The 16,851-nt window shown below is 49.6% G+C and overlaps 1 protein-coding gene across 2 annotated transcripts in view; it reads right to left on the bottom strand.

Moving 5' to 3' along the window:
• Window positions 1–16,851, bottom strand: part of ATP8B2 (ATPase phospholipid transporting 8B2) — a 2,597,648-nt gene that overhangs the window by 2,361,660 nt on the left and 219,137 nt on the right. The window contains exon 2 of one of the 2 annotated variants that reach the window (XM_069651926.1): window positions 504–663. The exons of the other annotated variant lie outside the window; for it this stretch is intronic. Within the exon in view, the coding sequence (XP_069508027.1) occupies window positions 504–547 (44 nt within the window). The 5' untranslated portion in view covers window positions 548–663. The remainder of the gene's footprint in view (window positions 1–503; window positions 664–16,851) is intronic. 2 annotated transcript variants of the gene reach the window in all.

Here is a 16,851-nt window from a genome sequence, read left to right as displayed (position 1 = left end):
TCTGATAAAATGTGATGCAAATTGTACAATATTCAGCAACACTGGTCAAAACTATTAGCCACATAATTTAGTCCAGTTACTCATCAAACTGGCCCACATTGGCAAAAAAGGTGGCCCACTTTGACCCAAAGAATTGGCCCACACAAGCATTTTGCATTTTAGATTAAGCCATGGGTGTATTGGCCGATAGGCCAGTCCGAGCAGCCTGCAGTGGTGCATGGAGGTTAGCATCACGAGCCAGGCAGCCAGAGCCAGAAGGAAGCTTTACCCTGGCCATAACTTTAATGTGAGCACTGCAAAGCGCATATTAAAAGCCCCAGAACAAAAATTGTGACTTTTTTTGTTGTGCTTTGCAGACTGGAAACATGGGGGCAGTTGCTGGACCCCCTCCCCCCCAGAGGCTCGAGGCCTATTTTGTTTGTAAAGTTGAAAGGCCCCAACGATGTCCCCGATTGCTGCGCTGGCATTTGTACGGGTGGGAGAAGAACAAGTTACTCTCTTACCTGGTAACATTCTTTCGATGGGATGGTCCGGCGACGTATTCCATATCTATGGACAGTAATCACCACAGCTGTGCTGCTTCGGAAAATCTTCGGCGTCTGCGTCCTGCGTCGATGACGTTGATACGCCGCCCTCGAGGACCTCCTCCGACAGCCGACGTCACTGGATGTTTTTTTTTTTTTTTTTTTTTTTGGGGAGAAATGGCCATCAGGATTATGATTTTATTTTGTAATGTTTTTATTGGCATTTAACATTTACAGTTATATTACGGACCATTACACTCCTGGTTTGTATCAATCCTGAATTGCATATCACTTATGCCATATTAGTTATGAGTAAGATTGAACAGTGAACGGAACAAACAAGAGGGAAAAAAGGGAAAAGAAACAAAAGAAGTAAAAGTGATAACAGTGACTGTCTCTTGGTCTCCGAGTTATTGTGGACTTTGCTTGTGGAGGTGAACCCCGGTCTCTATTCCGTTGGGCTCTGAATGGTCTTTGAGGTACGCGGAGGGGGGGTGGCTTGTGCAGGATGGATGCGACAGTGTACAAATTTGGCCATTGCAACATTTGTGGGTGGTTGATTCAGGGAGGTTTATAGGTCGACGAGAAGATCATGTCTCTCAGAAGGATCTTCCAGGCCTCAAGTGTGGAGCTCGAGTCTTCTCCTCCCCGACTGCTTCCCTCCTCCCATGCTCCAGTTTCTGCTATCGTCCATCTTTCCATCTCCCTGATCCAAGGTTCGTACCTGGGGCCTGCTGGGGATTTCCAGGCCATTGCGATCGTTCTTTTTATCAGCACACATGCTATGTCCATTAGTTTCATCAAGTGCTTGATCTTGCTTAGCCTCGGGTAGGTGCCTAAGAGGCATTCTTTCGGTGTCCATTCATATGTCTCCAGGCCAGCTTTCCTGCACGTCTGTTCAGCAGCGAACCATAGTTTCTGAGATTTAGGGCAGGTCCAAAACATGTGGATCATGTCAGCGTGGTCAGAGGGGCACCATGGGCACATCGGGCTGACTTTGTCATTGAAGGTGGATATTCTATGTGGGGTCATGTAGGTCCTATATAAGACATTGAGCTGTATTAGCCTGAACCTGGCGTTCCTGGATATCTCCTTCGGGTATGCTAGGGCTCTAGACCATTCTCCCTCCGTGATTTCGGTCCCCAGGTCAGATTCCCATTTCTCTTTCAAGCGTGTACTTCTTGGGTTCGATCGGTCGTTTATTTGGGTATATAGTCTTGATGTTGGTTTCCAACCGTCGCTGACTCCGTGCATCTCTTGGATCAGGGCGTGTGTTTCGGGTTCCTCATGCCACACATTCCATTTCTTCTTGGCGATAAATGTAACCTTTTGGTACCATAGGTAGTGGCACGGGGCGAGCCCATCGTTTCCCTGTAGTGATTCAAAGTCTCTGAATTGCCCTTCGTCGAACATGTCCCCCCACGTGTAGACACCACAGTTCTCCCATCTTCTCATTATTGATAGGTCATCGGGGGCTACACATACGTCAGCAAGAATGGGAATCTCGGGTGAGTATGGGTGCTTCAAACCCAGCATAGATCTAGTCCTTTTCCACACCTGTCGACCCACCTGCACTATTATGGGCGGGTCAGGAGGCCCTATTTTGTTGTTCCATATTAGCTCTTTAGGATGCAGGGGTGAGGTCAGCTGGCAGAGAAGGTTCGTCTCAGCCGAGGGCTCATCGCTCAGCCATTTGGCGACATGTGTTAGTTGTGCCGCCAGATAATATCCCTGGAAATCGGGTAGTTGGATTCCTCCAGCGGAGTAGGGAAGTGTGAGGATGTTCAGAGTAATCCTGTGCCTGGTTCGTCCCCAAAGAAAGTCTCGGATCAGGGATTCTAGCTTCCTGAAGAAGGATGGAGGAATGTAGTATATTATGTTGATGAAGTAATAAAGGAATCTAGGTAAAATTATCATTTTAGATATTGCAGCTCTGCCCATCATTGATAGCGGTAGTTTTGACCAGAATTTGATGGAGTTCCGTACCCCCGATAATGCGGCTTCAGTGTTGCATTCGTGAGTGGAGATTGGTGTATGCTTTATGGTGATGCCTAGATAGCGGAAGGACTCAGATTGCCACTGAATCCCAATCTCGGGTAGCTCCTCTGTACTCTTTCTCCTAAGGCCAGCCAAAGGGAAGGCGGATGATTTCTGTCGACTGAACTTTATGCCTGAGTATCTCGAAAAATTATCTAAGATGTCTAGGGCTATCGGGGCATTCATCAGGGGGTCTCGAAGGTATAGAAGAACATCGTCGGCGTACAAGGAAATGATGTTGTCCGTACCGCCAATACTTATGCCCGCATCGAACAGCTGTTTCCTGAAATAAATTGCCACTGGTTCAAGGCCTAGTATATATAGCATTGGCGAGAGCGGGCATCCTTGTCTGGTTCCCCTCTGAATAGCCCAGGCTCCCGACACCAAGCCCCCTGTCTTGACTCTTGCCACTGGGTTACTGTAAAGAACCTTGACCCATCGGATGAAGTATTCACCCAGTCCAAACTCTCTCAGGGTTTCGGTTAGCCACTCCCAGTAGATCGAGTCGAAGGCCTTGATGGCATCGAGCGAGAGGACTGCCAGGTCTTCTTTGCATTCCTCTGTCTGTGCCATTATGTGCTGAAGCCTTCTCAAATTGGCTGTAGTGTTGCGTCCAGGGACAAAACCACACTGGTCCACATGTACCAGGGAACCTATAACCTTTGAGAGCCTCTTAGCGAGTATGGTCGTAAGAATTTTGCTATCATAATTTAGGAGCGCAAGTGGGCGATATGAGTCACATTTTTCAGGTGGTTTTCCTGGCTTGAGCATCGGTACTATGAGGGTCTCTCTCATGGTGCCTGGCAGCGTGCCTGTCTCGAATGCCTCCGCGTAGACTTCGTGTAGTATGGGAGAGAGAATCTTTTCGTATGTCTTGTAGAACTCGGGGGTAAGGCCATCGGTTCCAGGGGTCTTGCTTGTGGAGAGGGACCTAATCGCGTCGGTGATGTCTTCGATCGTAATGACCTCTCCCAGCATATTTCTTTGCTCAGGGGCCAGTTTAGGTAGGTCTACTTCTTCGAGGGTGTCTCTTATGTCTGACTCGGGTATAAGGTCGCTGTGAGCATATAATTCCGCATAGAAGTCAGTGAAGGCCTTGTTTATTGCTTGTTGTGTTTTGTGGCTTGTGCCGTTACCGTCTCTGATCTCTGTAAGGGCCTGCTTCGGATGTTCCTTCCGGCACAACCAGGCTAGTATCCTGCCTGGTTTATCCGCCTCTTTATGGGCTTTCATGGTGCGGGTAGAGAAGTCAAACTTCGAGAGCCTTTCCCATGCTGTTCTGCATTCCTCCCTAATTTCTCTCAACTTGCTCTCTGTCTCAATTGTGGGGGGGGGGGAGTTGCTTTCGAGGTGCTTGATCTTTTCCTCCTTGGCCTCCAGTTCCCTCCTCAATTGTTTCCTGATTCCACCCGCCTCAGCAATCACCTCTCCCCTCGTCACCACCTTCATTGCCTCCCAGAGAGTACTCCATTTTACAACTGATCCCTTATTGATCTCTATATACTCCTCTAGTTTCTCAGCCAGGTGGTCCTTAAATGCAGGGTCAGATAGTGTCTCCACTGGCATACGCCACGTTGGGATAGGAGGTAGGGGGGGTCGCAGGCTGAATTGCACTAATAGTGGGGAGTGATCTGAGATTGATCTGCCCAGGTACTCTGCGGACTCGACCTGGGGGGTCAGTTCGTCGTTTATGAAGAGGTAGTCTATCCTGGTGTGCAGGTTATGAGGGGCAGAGTAGAATGAATATGATCTGTCTGTGGGGTGAAGGTCTCGCCAGGTGTCCATCATGTGCAGGTCTTCAATTGTTCTGTGGAGGGCCAGAGCAGGGAGATTATTGTTTGAGCGTGGTGTGGTGGATCTATCCAATTCCACATTAATGACGCAGTTGAAGTCGCCTCCCCACAGGAGGCTATGGTCTCTGTGGAGCACGAGTTTAGCGCACAACTTCTTGAGGAAAGAGGGTATTCCATGCTGGGGGAAGTACGAGTTTACTATGCATATACGGGTGCCCTCCAGCATGCCCCACAGCAGCAAGTACCTGCCTTCGGTATCCTGCTCCACCCCCAGGTGTTGAAATGGTGTGTCTGGGCTCACCCACGTATACACACCTCTTGCATACTTCGAGTATGATGATCCGTAGCCTTGGCCCCCCCCAGTAGTTTGGTAACTTATTTGCAGAGTCGGCCGAGAGGTGTGTTTCTTGTAGGAGTGCGATTGATACTTTCTTCCTCTTTAGATAGGAGTGTATTCGATTTCTCCTAAGGTAGGACCCCAACCCCCTGACGTTCCATGTGATTACTCTAAGTTTTGGTGCCATTGTTTGGTTGTGTTAATTGTTGAGGAGGGGTTTACGACCACTTTGGGATTTTTCCGCTTGTTATTGTGAGCCATGATCTGTCCAGAATGAGTGGAGTGATTAGCTCCTGTGGCGAGTTTTGGGTTCGGTTCCATTTGGGCGGATGTTCTCGGAGTAAGGACAGTCAGAACGATGATAACTTGTGTGAAACATTTAAAACTTGTGCACCCAGCGACTGACACAACGGTGGAGTGCTCAGGTGCTCCCTTCACTGGATGTTATAAGTAGGACACACGATGCCCGTAGCCTCAGTTGTCGTTTTTCCCCCAGAACGTGTGGCACCAGTCTTCTGCCAGTCTGACACACAAAGACTTGCGGAAAGGTAAGCTGCAATCGCATAAGAAATTCTGTAGCGGGGAAGGCAGGGAGGGAGCGATATGGAATACGTCGTCGGACCATCCCATCGAAAGAACGTTACCAGGTAAGAGAGTAACTTGTTCTTCGAGGGGATTGGGTCCTCCGCCGTATTCCATATATATGACAGACTCCCAAAGCAGTACCAATGCCTTTCATCAGATTGCCTTCGACGGCCCACCACAGAAGATCCTGGGCGACCGAGGGCGGCACCTGAACGGGATCCGACATCCTGCCAGAGGACTGCTACCACTGCATCTTGAGAGCCCACTGCAGTGATCTCATCCACAGCCTGGCCTCTGGCACCAGGAGAATGCAGGATGCCATGAGGCCTAGCAACCTCAAGAACCCGAACGCCGGGAGACACTGGGCATTTTGAAACTTGTGCACCATCTGTAGAATGTGATGAGCCCTCACCTGGGGAGGGAAACACTGCCCCAGGGATGTGTCGAGCACTGCTCCGATGTACTGGAGCCGCTGCGTTGGCGTCAAGTGGGACTTCTTTAAGTTGAGGGAGAAGCCCAACCTGTGAAGGGAGTGGAACGTGACTGACAGATGATCCACGACTTGCTCGGGAGAGCGCGCCCTGATCAACCAATCGTCCAGGTAGGGGTAGACGTGAATCCCCCCCTTTCCTGAGATACGCTGCCACCACCACCATAAGCTTGGTGAACATCCTCAGGGCGGAGGTCAATCCGAACGGCAGGACCCGAAACTGAAAGTGCGTGTCGCCAACCGTGAACCTCAGGTACTTCTTGTGCTTGGGATGAATCGGCACATGAAAATAAGCGTCCTTGAGGTCAAGAGACACCAACCAGTCCTGAAGTTGAAGGGCCTGGATCACTTGAGAGAGAGAGTAACCATCTTGAACTTGTCCTTCCTGAGGAGCTTGTTCAAACCATGCAAGTCCATGATGGGTCTCAATCCCCCGTCTTTTTTCTAAATAAAAAAATATGGGGAATACCATCCCTTGTTCCTCTCCGCTACAGGCACCAGTTCTATGGCGTTTTCTCCAGCAGGGATTTGATATCCTACGCAAGGAGCGGATCCAGACTCTTCAAAGAGAGATTCCCTGGTGGATTGTCATGAGGCCTCTGCTGGAAAGGAAGACAGTAGCCGTGGGCTATGATCTCCAGAACCCACACATCTGAAGTAATGGCACGCCATTCCACAAGATGTTGCGCCAGCCTTCCCCCAACCGGCAAACCATGGGACATGGCCTTATGACTGAGCTGAAGCGGCTGCGGCAGTGCCTGAGGTCAAAGAGGCAACTGCCCGAGCGGCTTTGGCACCTCAAGTACCTTGTTTTCCACCTCTGGTACTCCTATGTTGGCCCCTTTGACTTGCAGCTGCCCTCGATCTACCAAAAGAAGAGTAGTATCGAAAGGAACCTCCCCTCCATTGCTGTCCCCTAGGACGAAAAGGCTGAGGTTGGCAAACTGCAGCGTTCAACGACTTCACTGCAGCTCTGGAGGTCTGCAACCTCTCAAGGCTCTCGTCAGCCTTGCTGCCAAAAAGATGGTCGCCATCAAAGGGCATGTTGGGAAGCAGGGCTTGTACATCCGGAGCAAACCCCGACTTCCACAACCACGCAAATCTGCGCATCACGGTGCTCGCCGCCATGGACCGGCTGACACAGTCTGCCACGTCCAGACCCGACTGAACGGATTCACACATGGCATCCTTGCCATCCTGTACAAGGGCAAGAAAGCAATCACGTTCCTCCCCTTCGGGAATATTTTCAGCCGCCAATGAAACAACTCCACAGAGTGAGTGAAACGTGCTAAGGCACACACGGAGTTGGCTGCTTTCAAAGCCATACCCCCTGAAGAAAAGACTTTCTTCGCCCAACCGTCAAAACGTTTGTCGTCCCTATCAGGAGGGATGGTAGGGTACGACGCCTGTTTTGCTGGGGCCGTAGCCGCCTGCACCACCAAACTCTGCGGAGTAGGGTGCATGGACAAGTAGCCGGGGTCGCCACTGGCTGGGCGGTACACCGACTTACCCCCCTGCCGGGAGACTCTCCGGAGCAGTCCAAGCCGCTGCCGCCCTTCTTTGCAAGGCCATATGGAATGGCAGTACCGGGTCAGTTGGTGGACCTTGGTCCTAGATATCAGTCAGGTCATTCTGCAGAAAATCCACTGGTGGCGCAGACCACCCAAAGTACTCCATCACCCTCGACATTAGCTGCCGGTACGAAGACTCGGCATGTGTGCCAGGCTCAGGCCTACCAAACAACCTCCGGAGAGGTGTCAAGACCACTGGCGTCGTGCAAAGACTGACGCAGGTCTTCCATCGGCTATGACCAGATAATAGTTCGTCAGGAACCTCATCAGGAACCAAACCTTCATCAGACCCTTGATCCACCTCAGAAATATAATCAAGAGGCTGGAATAAATCCCTGGTGAGGGCACAGAAAAAGGGACAAACATTTTTCGACTTGGGCAGAGCCTTCCTCAGAGTTTGCACCGGTCTCCGGGGTACCTCCGATAAAACATCCTCGAAAGGCGTCGACAGAATCGGCGTCTATGTCGAGCGTGGCACCGATGGCTTCGACACAGGCCTCGAGGGCTGTGCCCCGAGCATGTCCTTAGACGGCCTCGGCGTCGATGGCTTCCTCGTAGGCAGAGCCTCGAGAGAGTCCCTCGACGGACATGGCACTGATAGCGTGGACAACTTCTTCCAAGACCTCACAGGCTCCGACGGTCTCGAGGGCATCGAGGACCGTGACCTGGAGCGGGCATGGCTAGAGCGACCCACCTTGTTCGATCGGGACCTCGAAGGCTCCCGATGATCGCGCCGACCACCCAAGCCCAAAGGCGTGTGAGTGGTGGCCCTAGCACGTTCCCTGCTGGCTTCTTTCGAAGGCACGGACGGAACAGAGCCCTGCAATTGAAAAATCGCCATCATCTCCGTACGAAATGCATCCCATTCCGCAGGAGAAGAACAAGTTACTTCTTACCTTGTAACGTTCTTTCGACGGGATGTTCCTCCGACGTATTCCTCATCTTAGATATCTCCTTCCAGCTCTGCTGGCCTCGGAAAATGTTTTCTCTCTGTAGAGGGCGCTGCGCGTCGACGTCCTCCGAGTCGATGTCCCTCGACAGCCGCCGTATCGACGTCGACGTCATCCTGCCTATAAAGGCCGCGCGCAGCGTCCGTTGCTCAGTTGCGTTTTGTAGCCCACAATAATACTTTCTGGACTAAACTAATCACCCTGAATGAGCGTAAGCTGCAACAACAAGGGAAGTAGAACTGCGGGGATGGATGGGAGGGTCGATGAGGAATACGTCCGAGGAACATCCCGTCGAAAGAACGTTACAAGGTAAGAAGTAACTTGTTCTTCGAAGGGATTGTGTCCTCCGACGTATTCCTCATCTTAGATACGTTCCCATAGCAGTATTCTATTATTGGAGGAGGGAGTACTGACTTCACGCTGTGTTCTATTGATGAATAGACTGCAGTACAGCCCTTCCAAACCTAGTCTCTTGACTGGAGGAGGAATCCAAATTGTAAAAACGTGTAAAAGTATGGACAGATGACCATGTAGCGGCCGCACAGATGTCTTTAACCGGCACGCCTCTTTTGAGGGCCGAAGAAGCTGCAATACCTCTGCTCGAATGAGCCCTAAGGTTTTGAGGGGGCTCTTTCCCTGTCAGTTTATAACATTCCAGAATGGCTAGAATGATCCATCTGGAAATGGTCTGCTTAGTTATTGGTAACCCTAGCTTGTGACCTGCGTAACCTACAAACAGCTGGTCTGCCTGTCTTATCCTGGCTATTCTACTGATGTAAAAACTTAAAGCCCTCCTAGGGTCTAGCCTGTGTAACCTCTCTTCCTCTTTCCCCGGGTGAGGAGGAGGATAGAAAGATGGTAGGGTAATCTTCTGAGTGATATGGAATTCAGAAACCACCTTTGGGAGGAAATTAGGCTTCACTTGCAGGACAACTTTGTCTTTGTGAAATATTGTGTGAGGGGGTTTACAAGAAAGAGCTTGTAATTCGCTCACCCTTATAGCAGATGTAAGTGCTATTAATAAAACAGTTTTAAGGGTAAGGAATCTTAACGAACAAGAATGGAGAGGTTCGAAAGGTGTGCCCATCAGGAAAGTTAGTACTAAGTTTAAATCCCATAGGGGAACTTGGAATGGTCTTGGGGGATAAACATTGGTTAACCCCTTTAGAAACTGTATTACCAAGGGTAATTTGAAATAGGATGGTTCTTCCGCAGTACGCTTAAAGATGGATAGCGCTGCGAGATAGCCCTTAATGGTGCCAACTTGAAGGCCTGAATTTGCCAAATATAGTAGGAAGGACAAAACCATTGGTGTACCACATGAAAAAGGGTTGATATTCTGTTCTCTACACCAGCTGCAAAATCTGTTCCAACGGCAGCGGTATAAAGACTTTGTTGCTGGCCTCCTTGCCGAAAGCAACACCTCCATAACATCATCAGGGAGGTCCCAATCCTTGTACCTCAGCCTTTCAGAAGCCAAGCGTGAAGGTTGAGGGTTTTGATGTCTGGATGGAGAACCTGACCTCCCTTCTGTGAGAGTAGGTTCTCTCTGAGTGGAAGTCGAATTGGAGGGCAGATGGACAAGTCTAGAAGGTCCGGGTACCACGTTCTCCTGGCCCAATCCGGGGCAATTAGGATCATGGTTCTCCGGAATCTTCTCAACCTCCTGATCATTTGAGGAATGACAGGGACCTGGGAACGCGTACAGAAGCGGAAACTCCCAGTCCACTATGAACGCGTCTCCCAGAGCTCCTCTCGGGGGAAATTCCCTTGAGCAGAACAGGTCGCATTTCCTGTTTAGGCTGGTGGCGAACAGATCTACATGAGGGGTTCCCCAAAGGGCGAAGATCTCTTGAAGGACTTCCTGAGCTAGTTCCCACTCGTGGGAGACTGTGCCCTGCCTGCTCAGAGCGTCCGCTGTCAAGTTCTTCTCTCCGGCTAGGTGAACTGCCGATAGAGAGATTCCTTCTTGGATTGCCCAAAACCAGAGCTGCATCGCCTCTCTGCACAGGGGTAGTGATCCTACACCTCCTCTTTTGTTGAGGTAATGCATGGCCACCGTGTTGTCCGTCATTATCAGGACGTTCTTCCCTTGTACAGCTGGCAGGAACGCCTTCAGCGCAAGTCTGATGGCTCTCAGCTCTAACAGGTTGATATGTAGTCTGGACTCCAATGGAGACCAACGACCGCTGATGGTCAAGTCGTTGGCGTGGGCTCCCCACCCCGTGAGTGAAGCATCCGTGACTACTGTTATCTCCGGCCAGGGTTGCCAAAACTGTTCTCCTTTCAGAATGTTCTCCTGACAGGCCCACCACTGAAGGTCTCGAGCTACTCTGTCGGGAACTTGAAGAAGATCTGTCATTCTCCCTGAGAATTGTGACCACTGAGTCCTCAGTGCCCATTGGAGGGATCTCATTCTCAAGCGAGCCTCTGGCACTAGGAAAATGCAGGAAGCCATGAGGCATAGCAACCTCAAAAAGTCGAAGGCTGGGAGACGTTGGGCATGTTGGAACTTGGTGACCATCTGTAGAATATCTTGAGCCCTCACCTCTGGTGGCGAGGCTTTTCCCAGGGAAGTGTCCAGGATCGCTCCTATGAACTAGAGTCTCTGCGATGGTATCATTTGTGACTTCTTTAAATTGAGGGAGAAGCCCAGTCTGTGAAGGAAGTGGCACACGTGATTTAGCTGGATCTGAGCTTGTTCCGAAGAAACAGCCCTGATCAACCAATCGTCCAGGTAGGGGTAGACGTGAATACCTTCCCTCAGACTTGCAGCCACTACCGACATTAACTTGGTGAAGACCCTCGGGGCGGAGGTCAGCCCAAATGGCAGCACTCGAAATTGATAGTGAGAGTTGCCAATTGCGAACCTCAGGTATTTCCTGTGTTTGAGATGGATAGGCACATGGAAATAAGCGTCCTGAATGTCCAGAGATACCAACCAGTCCTGGAACTGAAGGGCCTGGAGGATCTGAGAAAGAGTGACCATCTTGAATTTGTCTTTTCTGAGGAATTTGTTCAACTCTCGCAAGTCCAAGATGGGTCTCAGTCCTCCGTCTTTCTTTGGAATGAGAAAGTAAGGGGAGTACCAGCCCTTGTTCTTCTCCGCTACAGGTACCGGTTCTATGGCACCTTTCTCTAGCAGGTCCAAAATTTCCTGCAAGAGGAGCGGATCTGGAGCTTTCTGAGAGCTGATCCCCGGTGGATGACTCTGAGGTATACGTAGGAAAGGCAGGCAGTAACCTTGGGCAACTGTTTCCAATGCCCAAGCATCTGACGTGATAGCCTGCCATACCGCCAGATGTTGAATCAACCTGCCTCCTACAGGTGTCCTGTGAGGGAAGTCCTCAGAGTGGTTTTGGAGCGGCTGATGCAGATGCCGATGGTAAAGAGGCACCTGCTGTTGCTGCGGCTTTTGAATATCTACCCCGTCCACTTCGGGTAGTTCTTCTTTGTCCCCTTTGAACCGGTCGTCCTCTACCTCTTCCGGATGCGGAGTAGAAGCGAAAGGACTTGCCCCTCGCAGAGGTTCCTGTGGGACGAAAAGGAGTCTGACGGATTGCAGCTCCTAGGGATTTAGCTGCTGCTTTTGAAGTTTGCAGTTTCTCTAAACTGTCATCCGCCTTTTTCCCCAAACAAAGAAGAGCCATCGAATGGCATGTTCAAGAGTCTGGCTTGCACATCTGGGGCAAAACCAGACTTTCTCAACCAAGCGAATCTCCTGGTTGATGTACTTGCCGCCATTGCTCTGCTGATACTGTCAGCCGAATCAATGCCCATCTGGAGGGATTCGCACATAGCGTCTTTACCGTCCTGTATAATATTCAGGAACGCATCCCTTTCCTCTCCCTCCGGGATGCAGTCAGCCGCTGTAGAAGCACACTCCCAAAGTGTATGGCTGAACATAGCAAGGGTGCAAGTAGCATTCACAGATTTTAACGCCATGCTACATGCTGAAAAGACTTTCTTTGCCATAGCATCATATTTTTTATCGTCCCTGTCCTGTGGGACGGTAGGATAAGCCGTCTTGACATCGGTAGAGGATGCTGCCTGTACCACCAGACTTTCTGGGGATGGGTGTTTAGACAAAAACTCCGGGTCTGTAGAAGATACCCTGTACTTTGTAGACAGTTTTTTATTTACTGCTGGTACGACATCTGGGGTTTCCCAGTTTGTCATGATCTTCCTCTGAAGAGCTTTATGAAAAGGCACCACAGGATCCTCCTGTGGGCCTTTGTCAAGAATATCCGTGAGGTCATCTTGTTGGAAAGATTGTGAAGGTGCAGACCACCCCATGAACTCTGTGATCCTGGCCATTAAGGCTCTATAGGGGGTTTCAGCATGCTCCCCCGGGTCTGGCCTAGCAAACTCCACCTCAGGGGAAGTGTCTAATCCACTTGCCTCATGTAAGGAATCATGAAGATCCTTTAACCTGCGTTCTTCAGAGGAAAATTCCTCTCTAATTGGGGTTACAGGTCCCTGCAACTCAAATGTGTCTTCCTGTTCAGACAATTCACCCTCTTCCAAGATTGAGGACATAGTTCTCAATTGTTCTGAACTCATAAAGGGAGTAAATCCCATTTCCAAGGCAGAGGGTGCCGAACTTGTCATTATCGGCCTCGAAAACGTCGATGTTGTCGACGCCGATGAAGGCTTCGAACGTGGCGTCGAAAACAAAGGCGGAGGCCTCGAAGACCTCGACAGAATTGGAATTCTACTCGACAATCTCGAAGCCATCGACGTCGAGGACCTGGGGATAGTCACTGGGTGTGTCGTAACCGTGACTTTTCTTGGCGTCGAAGCTGGCGTCGAGTCGACAGACCCGTGTGTCGAAGGTCCCTTCGACAACGGCGTCGAAGACACCGACCTCGGCGTCGACGGAACCCTCGTCGACGGCACCTTCGAGGAGGGTTTGGAGGTCATAGTCCTACTCGAGGGTTCGAGACGCGCTCGAGAGGTTTCCTTCGCCGGCTACTGCGACTCGCAGCGTTTTTGACCTTCGGGTCTTTCGACCAGAGCATCGCTCTCGGCAGTCATCGAGGGGGTCAAGGCCGCTTTCTCGAAGACGCTCATCATATTTATGCGGAATTCCTCCCATTCAGCCCGGGAACTATGTTTCGTGGGGCAAGGGATTCTTTTTGGCGAAACAGAGGAAGAGGAAGACGGAGAAGGGGATCTTCGACGTTTCCTCTTCGAGTGCTTCGATCTCGAGGAGTGATGGGACCCACTCCGAGACCTGGAGCGCGAATGGTGACGAGAAGACTAGTGTCTCGACTTCGTCGACGAAGAAGAAGCTTTAAAAGTCTTACCTTTCTCCAGCTTCCCCCTACGCTCCTTCAGGGCCTTAGCTGTCATGGACATACAGTCCTCGCATTCCGAACAATGGTGTTCAGCTCCCAAACACCACAGACAAACTCTGTGAGGGTCAGTCAGCGACATCTTTTTCCCACAATCTCGGCATTTTTTGAAGCCGGATCGAGGAGTTGTCGGTTCCGACGAGGAAGCCATCGAGTACGGATCGAATAACTCGAGGTAACTAGGTATTATATCTGACAAGAACTGAGCAACGGTATTCCGAGGCACTGAGTAAGCGCGGAAAAACGGAACTAAGCAACGGACGCTGCGCGCGGCCTTTATAGGCAGGATGACGTCGACGTCGATATGGCGGCTGTCAAGGGACATCGGCTCGGAGGACGTCGACGCGCAGCGCCCTCTAGAGAGAGAAAACATTTTCCGAGGCCAGCAGAGCTGGAAGGAGATATCTAAGATGAGGAATACGTCTGAGGACACAATCCCTTTGAAGAGTGCTTTTTGGGACAAGCAACCCGCCGACGGGCGGAGTCCTCGGACGAGGACTGGGAAGGCGACCGGTGACGGCGCTTCCACGTGGGCCTCGAAGAGGCAGAGGAATGGCAGGAACCACTCTAGGACCGAGACCCCCCCCTTCGACTTACGCCAACGACGCAGAGAGTCACCTCTCGAATAGTCGGTCGAAAGCCTAGCGGATTTCGACTTTCGGGGCTTTGAAACCCTACCGAAAGAAAGCTTCTTCCGTTCCGGCAAGGCCTTCGATGTTAACGACTGGCAATCGTCCCAGTCATCCGTGGCGTGGTCCTCACCGAGGCACCAGAGGCAGGCGTTGTGTGGGTCCCTAAGCGACATCTTGGAACCGCAGTCCCAACACTTCTTTAATCCCAGCCGCAGGGTAGAAGACGAAGACATGATATCTTCACAAACAAACTAGTTCGAAAAACCGATAGAATAACTCAGAAGAACCGAGGCGTGCCGAGATCTCCGAAGCAAACACGTTTGTGGAAAAAACTGAACTTAGGCTACAGGCGTCGTGCATCCTACTTAGAACATCTGGTGACGTCGGCTCGACGGAGGCCCTCAAGGACAGCTTATCGATGTCATCGACGCAGTACACAGACACCGAAAATTTGCCGAAGCAGCACAGCTGTGGTGATTACCGGTCATAGATGTGGAATACGTCGGAGGAACCAATCCCTTCGAAATATCAATACCAGCCACTTGCTTGCGCTCAGCCCCGCACTGAAAGCACTGCCGGTGCTGGCAGAAAGCCTTCTAAATATTATTTCTATCACAATTTAAAGAATTTTAGAATGCTTTCTGCCAGCAGGCTGTGTTAAAATTGCAGGGCTGTGCGCATTGGGTGGGCAACATATTCGTCCCAGAGTCCTTTGCTAGCACACAGCTCTGCACTGATGGGTTTCAACTATTTCTGGTGACATTCAATATTAGTACAAAATTGCTTATCAAATAAGTTAATTTGCTAATCAAAACAATTTTCATTAGCAAATTCTGCTAATCAATTTTTGAAAACTAATGTACGCCTTGTTGTACATTATTTAACACCATCTTTGATATGGCTCATGACTGCTAGTGTAATGTACATGCGTGGCAGATATTTTAGACAAACACTAGATCACTACTTTCAAAAAAGATGTATTGTAAACTGCTTCCTGCCAGAGTTCATATAAATGGCTTATAAATTATCCTAAATCTAAAGTCATAACAAGTTACCATCCCTTAATCACGTGACAAAACTACAAGACTGTAAAATGTAAATGACATGACTAGAATGCTGGTAGAACCAACATGCACTTAGCAGCTAATTAGTACAACGCAGTATTTTTAGGAGCAAGCATTCTATCTGCTTGTTGGGTCCATGAACATTCCTTTTGAGGAGATATATCCATAATTGTTCCTTTTGTTCTTTTTTTCAACAAAAGCTGTGCCTCGTTGCCCACCTCGATTCTTCAACTCATTTTAGCAATAAGCCCCGAGCCAGGGGTTCAAGGGCATGGGGAGCATTACCGCATCAGTAATGTTCCAGGGCCCATAGTTACAGGCCTGAGCGAAGCGAGTTGGACCAGGGTACTAAAAGTAACTTTCTTAATTTGCAAGACGCCCTGGCCTATCGCAAATGAAAAACAAACAAAAAAAAATGTCCACCATTGAAGCAGAAACTAAGTCTGTTCTTCCTTTCCATGGTGCCCATAGAAAAGAGCATAAAAAAAATAAAAAAAATCAACACATTAAATGGCTGCCATGGAAAGGGAGAAGGGACTACATGTAGTCCCTTCTCCCTTTCCATGGCAACCATTAGATAAAAATAGGGAAAAAAAGCTAAACAAAGAAAATGGCCATCATGGAAAAGGAGAAGGGACCCATCTCCCTTTCCATGGCGGTGTGTCGCAGATCAGGAGCGGACGCGCCGGGAAAAGAAATGGAACGAAAAGCTGAAGGTAAGTGGGGCGGGAGTGAGAGGGTAATTTGTGGAAAAGAGGGGGGACAGACGGGGCATGGCACCTACCTTGTTCCCAGGCAGGGAAGATGCTGGCCTCCAGCCCTGAGGAGGCTCAGAACAGAGGGATTACTTTCTGATAATGCTCCTGTTCTGAGCCTCCTCATTGGCTGGGAGGCCGCCACCCCTCGCCTGTTACTAATTAATAGTGAACTCAGATGAACCAGGAGGATCAGTATCTGCCCTAAAATGTTGTACAAGAGGTTTAGTTCCATCTCTTCTCTTTCCTAAGGATAAAGCAGTGTTCATCAATTCTAATAGTTACTTGACAAGATGCCATACCGACATAAAATTATTTACACAGGCAAAAGATCCCATAAAGAACACATTGCATGTGGCAATTAGTGTACACACTAAGCTTTCTAGCCCTCATATTCAAATGATTGTATTTTCCTAGCCGATTTGAAATTGTTGCAACGTACACACGGAAAGTGACCAAAGTGGCGAATTCCAACTTCTGCCTAACGTGAACTGTGGTGTTCTTTATGTTTTAACAAAAATGTGGTCTAATGTTATGCCCACATTTAAAGATTGGTCTTCGGCATCATTGCCCGGATAATCTTCACTAAATATCAGTTCTTCATAACTGTGTTTCATACTACATCACAGACTCTGAAAAAGATCAGCTTTTAAAATTTGGCTAGTCTATTGATCTTTGTGCATCATGCTTCTCTGTTAGTGTGTACGTCTATAAGCTTGTTTACTTTTTTGGATATTTTCTTGATTTCAAATGTTT

Source organism: Ambystoma mexicanum, chromosome 1p, assembly GCF_040938575.1.
Source record: "Ambystoma mexicanum isolate Mex_15411 chromosome 1p, UKY_AmexF1_1, whole genome shotgun sequence".
Taxonomy (NCBI): Eukaryota; Metazoa; Chordata; class Amphibia; order Caudata; family Ambystomatidae; genus Ambystoma; species Ambystoma mexicanum.
Note: the sequence above shows the minus strand (reverse complement) of the source record. Positions and strands in the feature narration are given on the sequence as shown.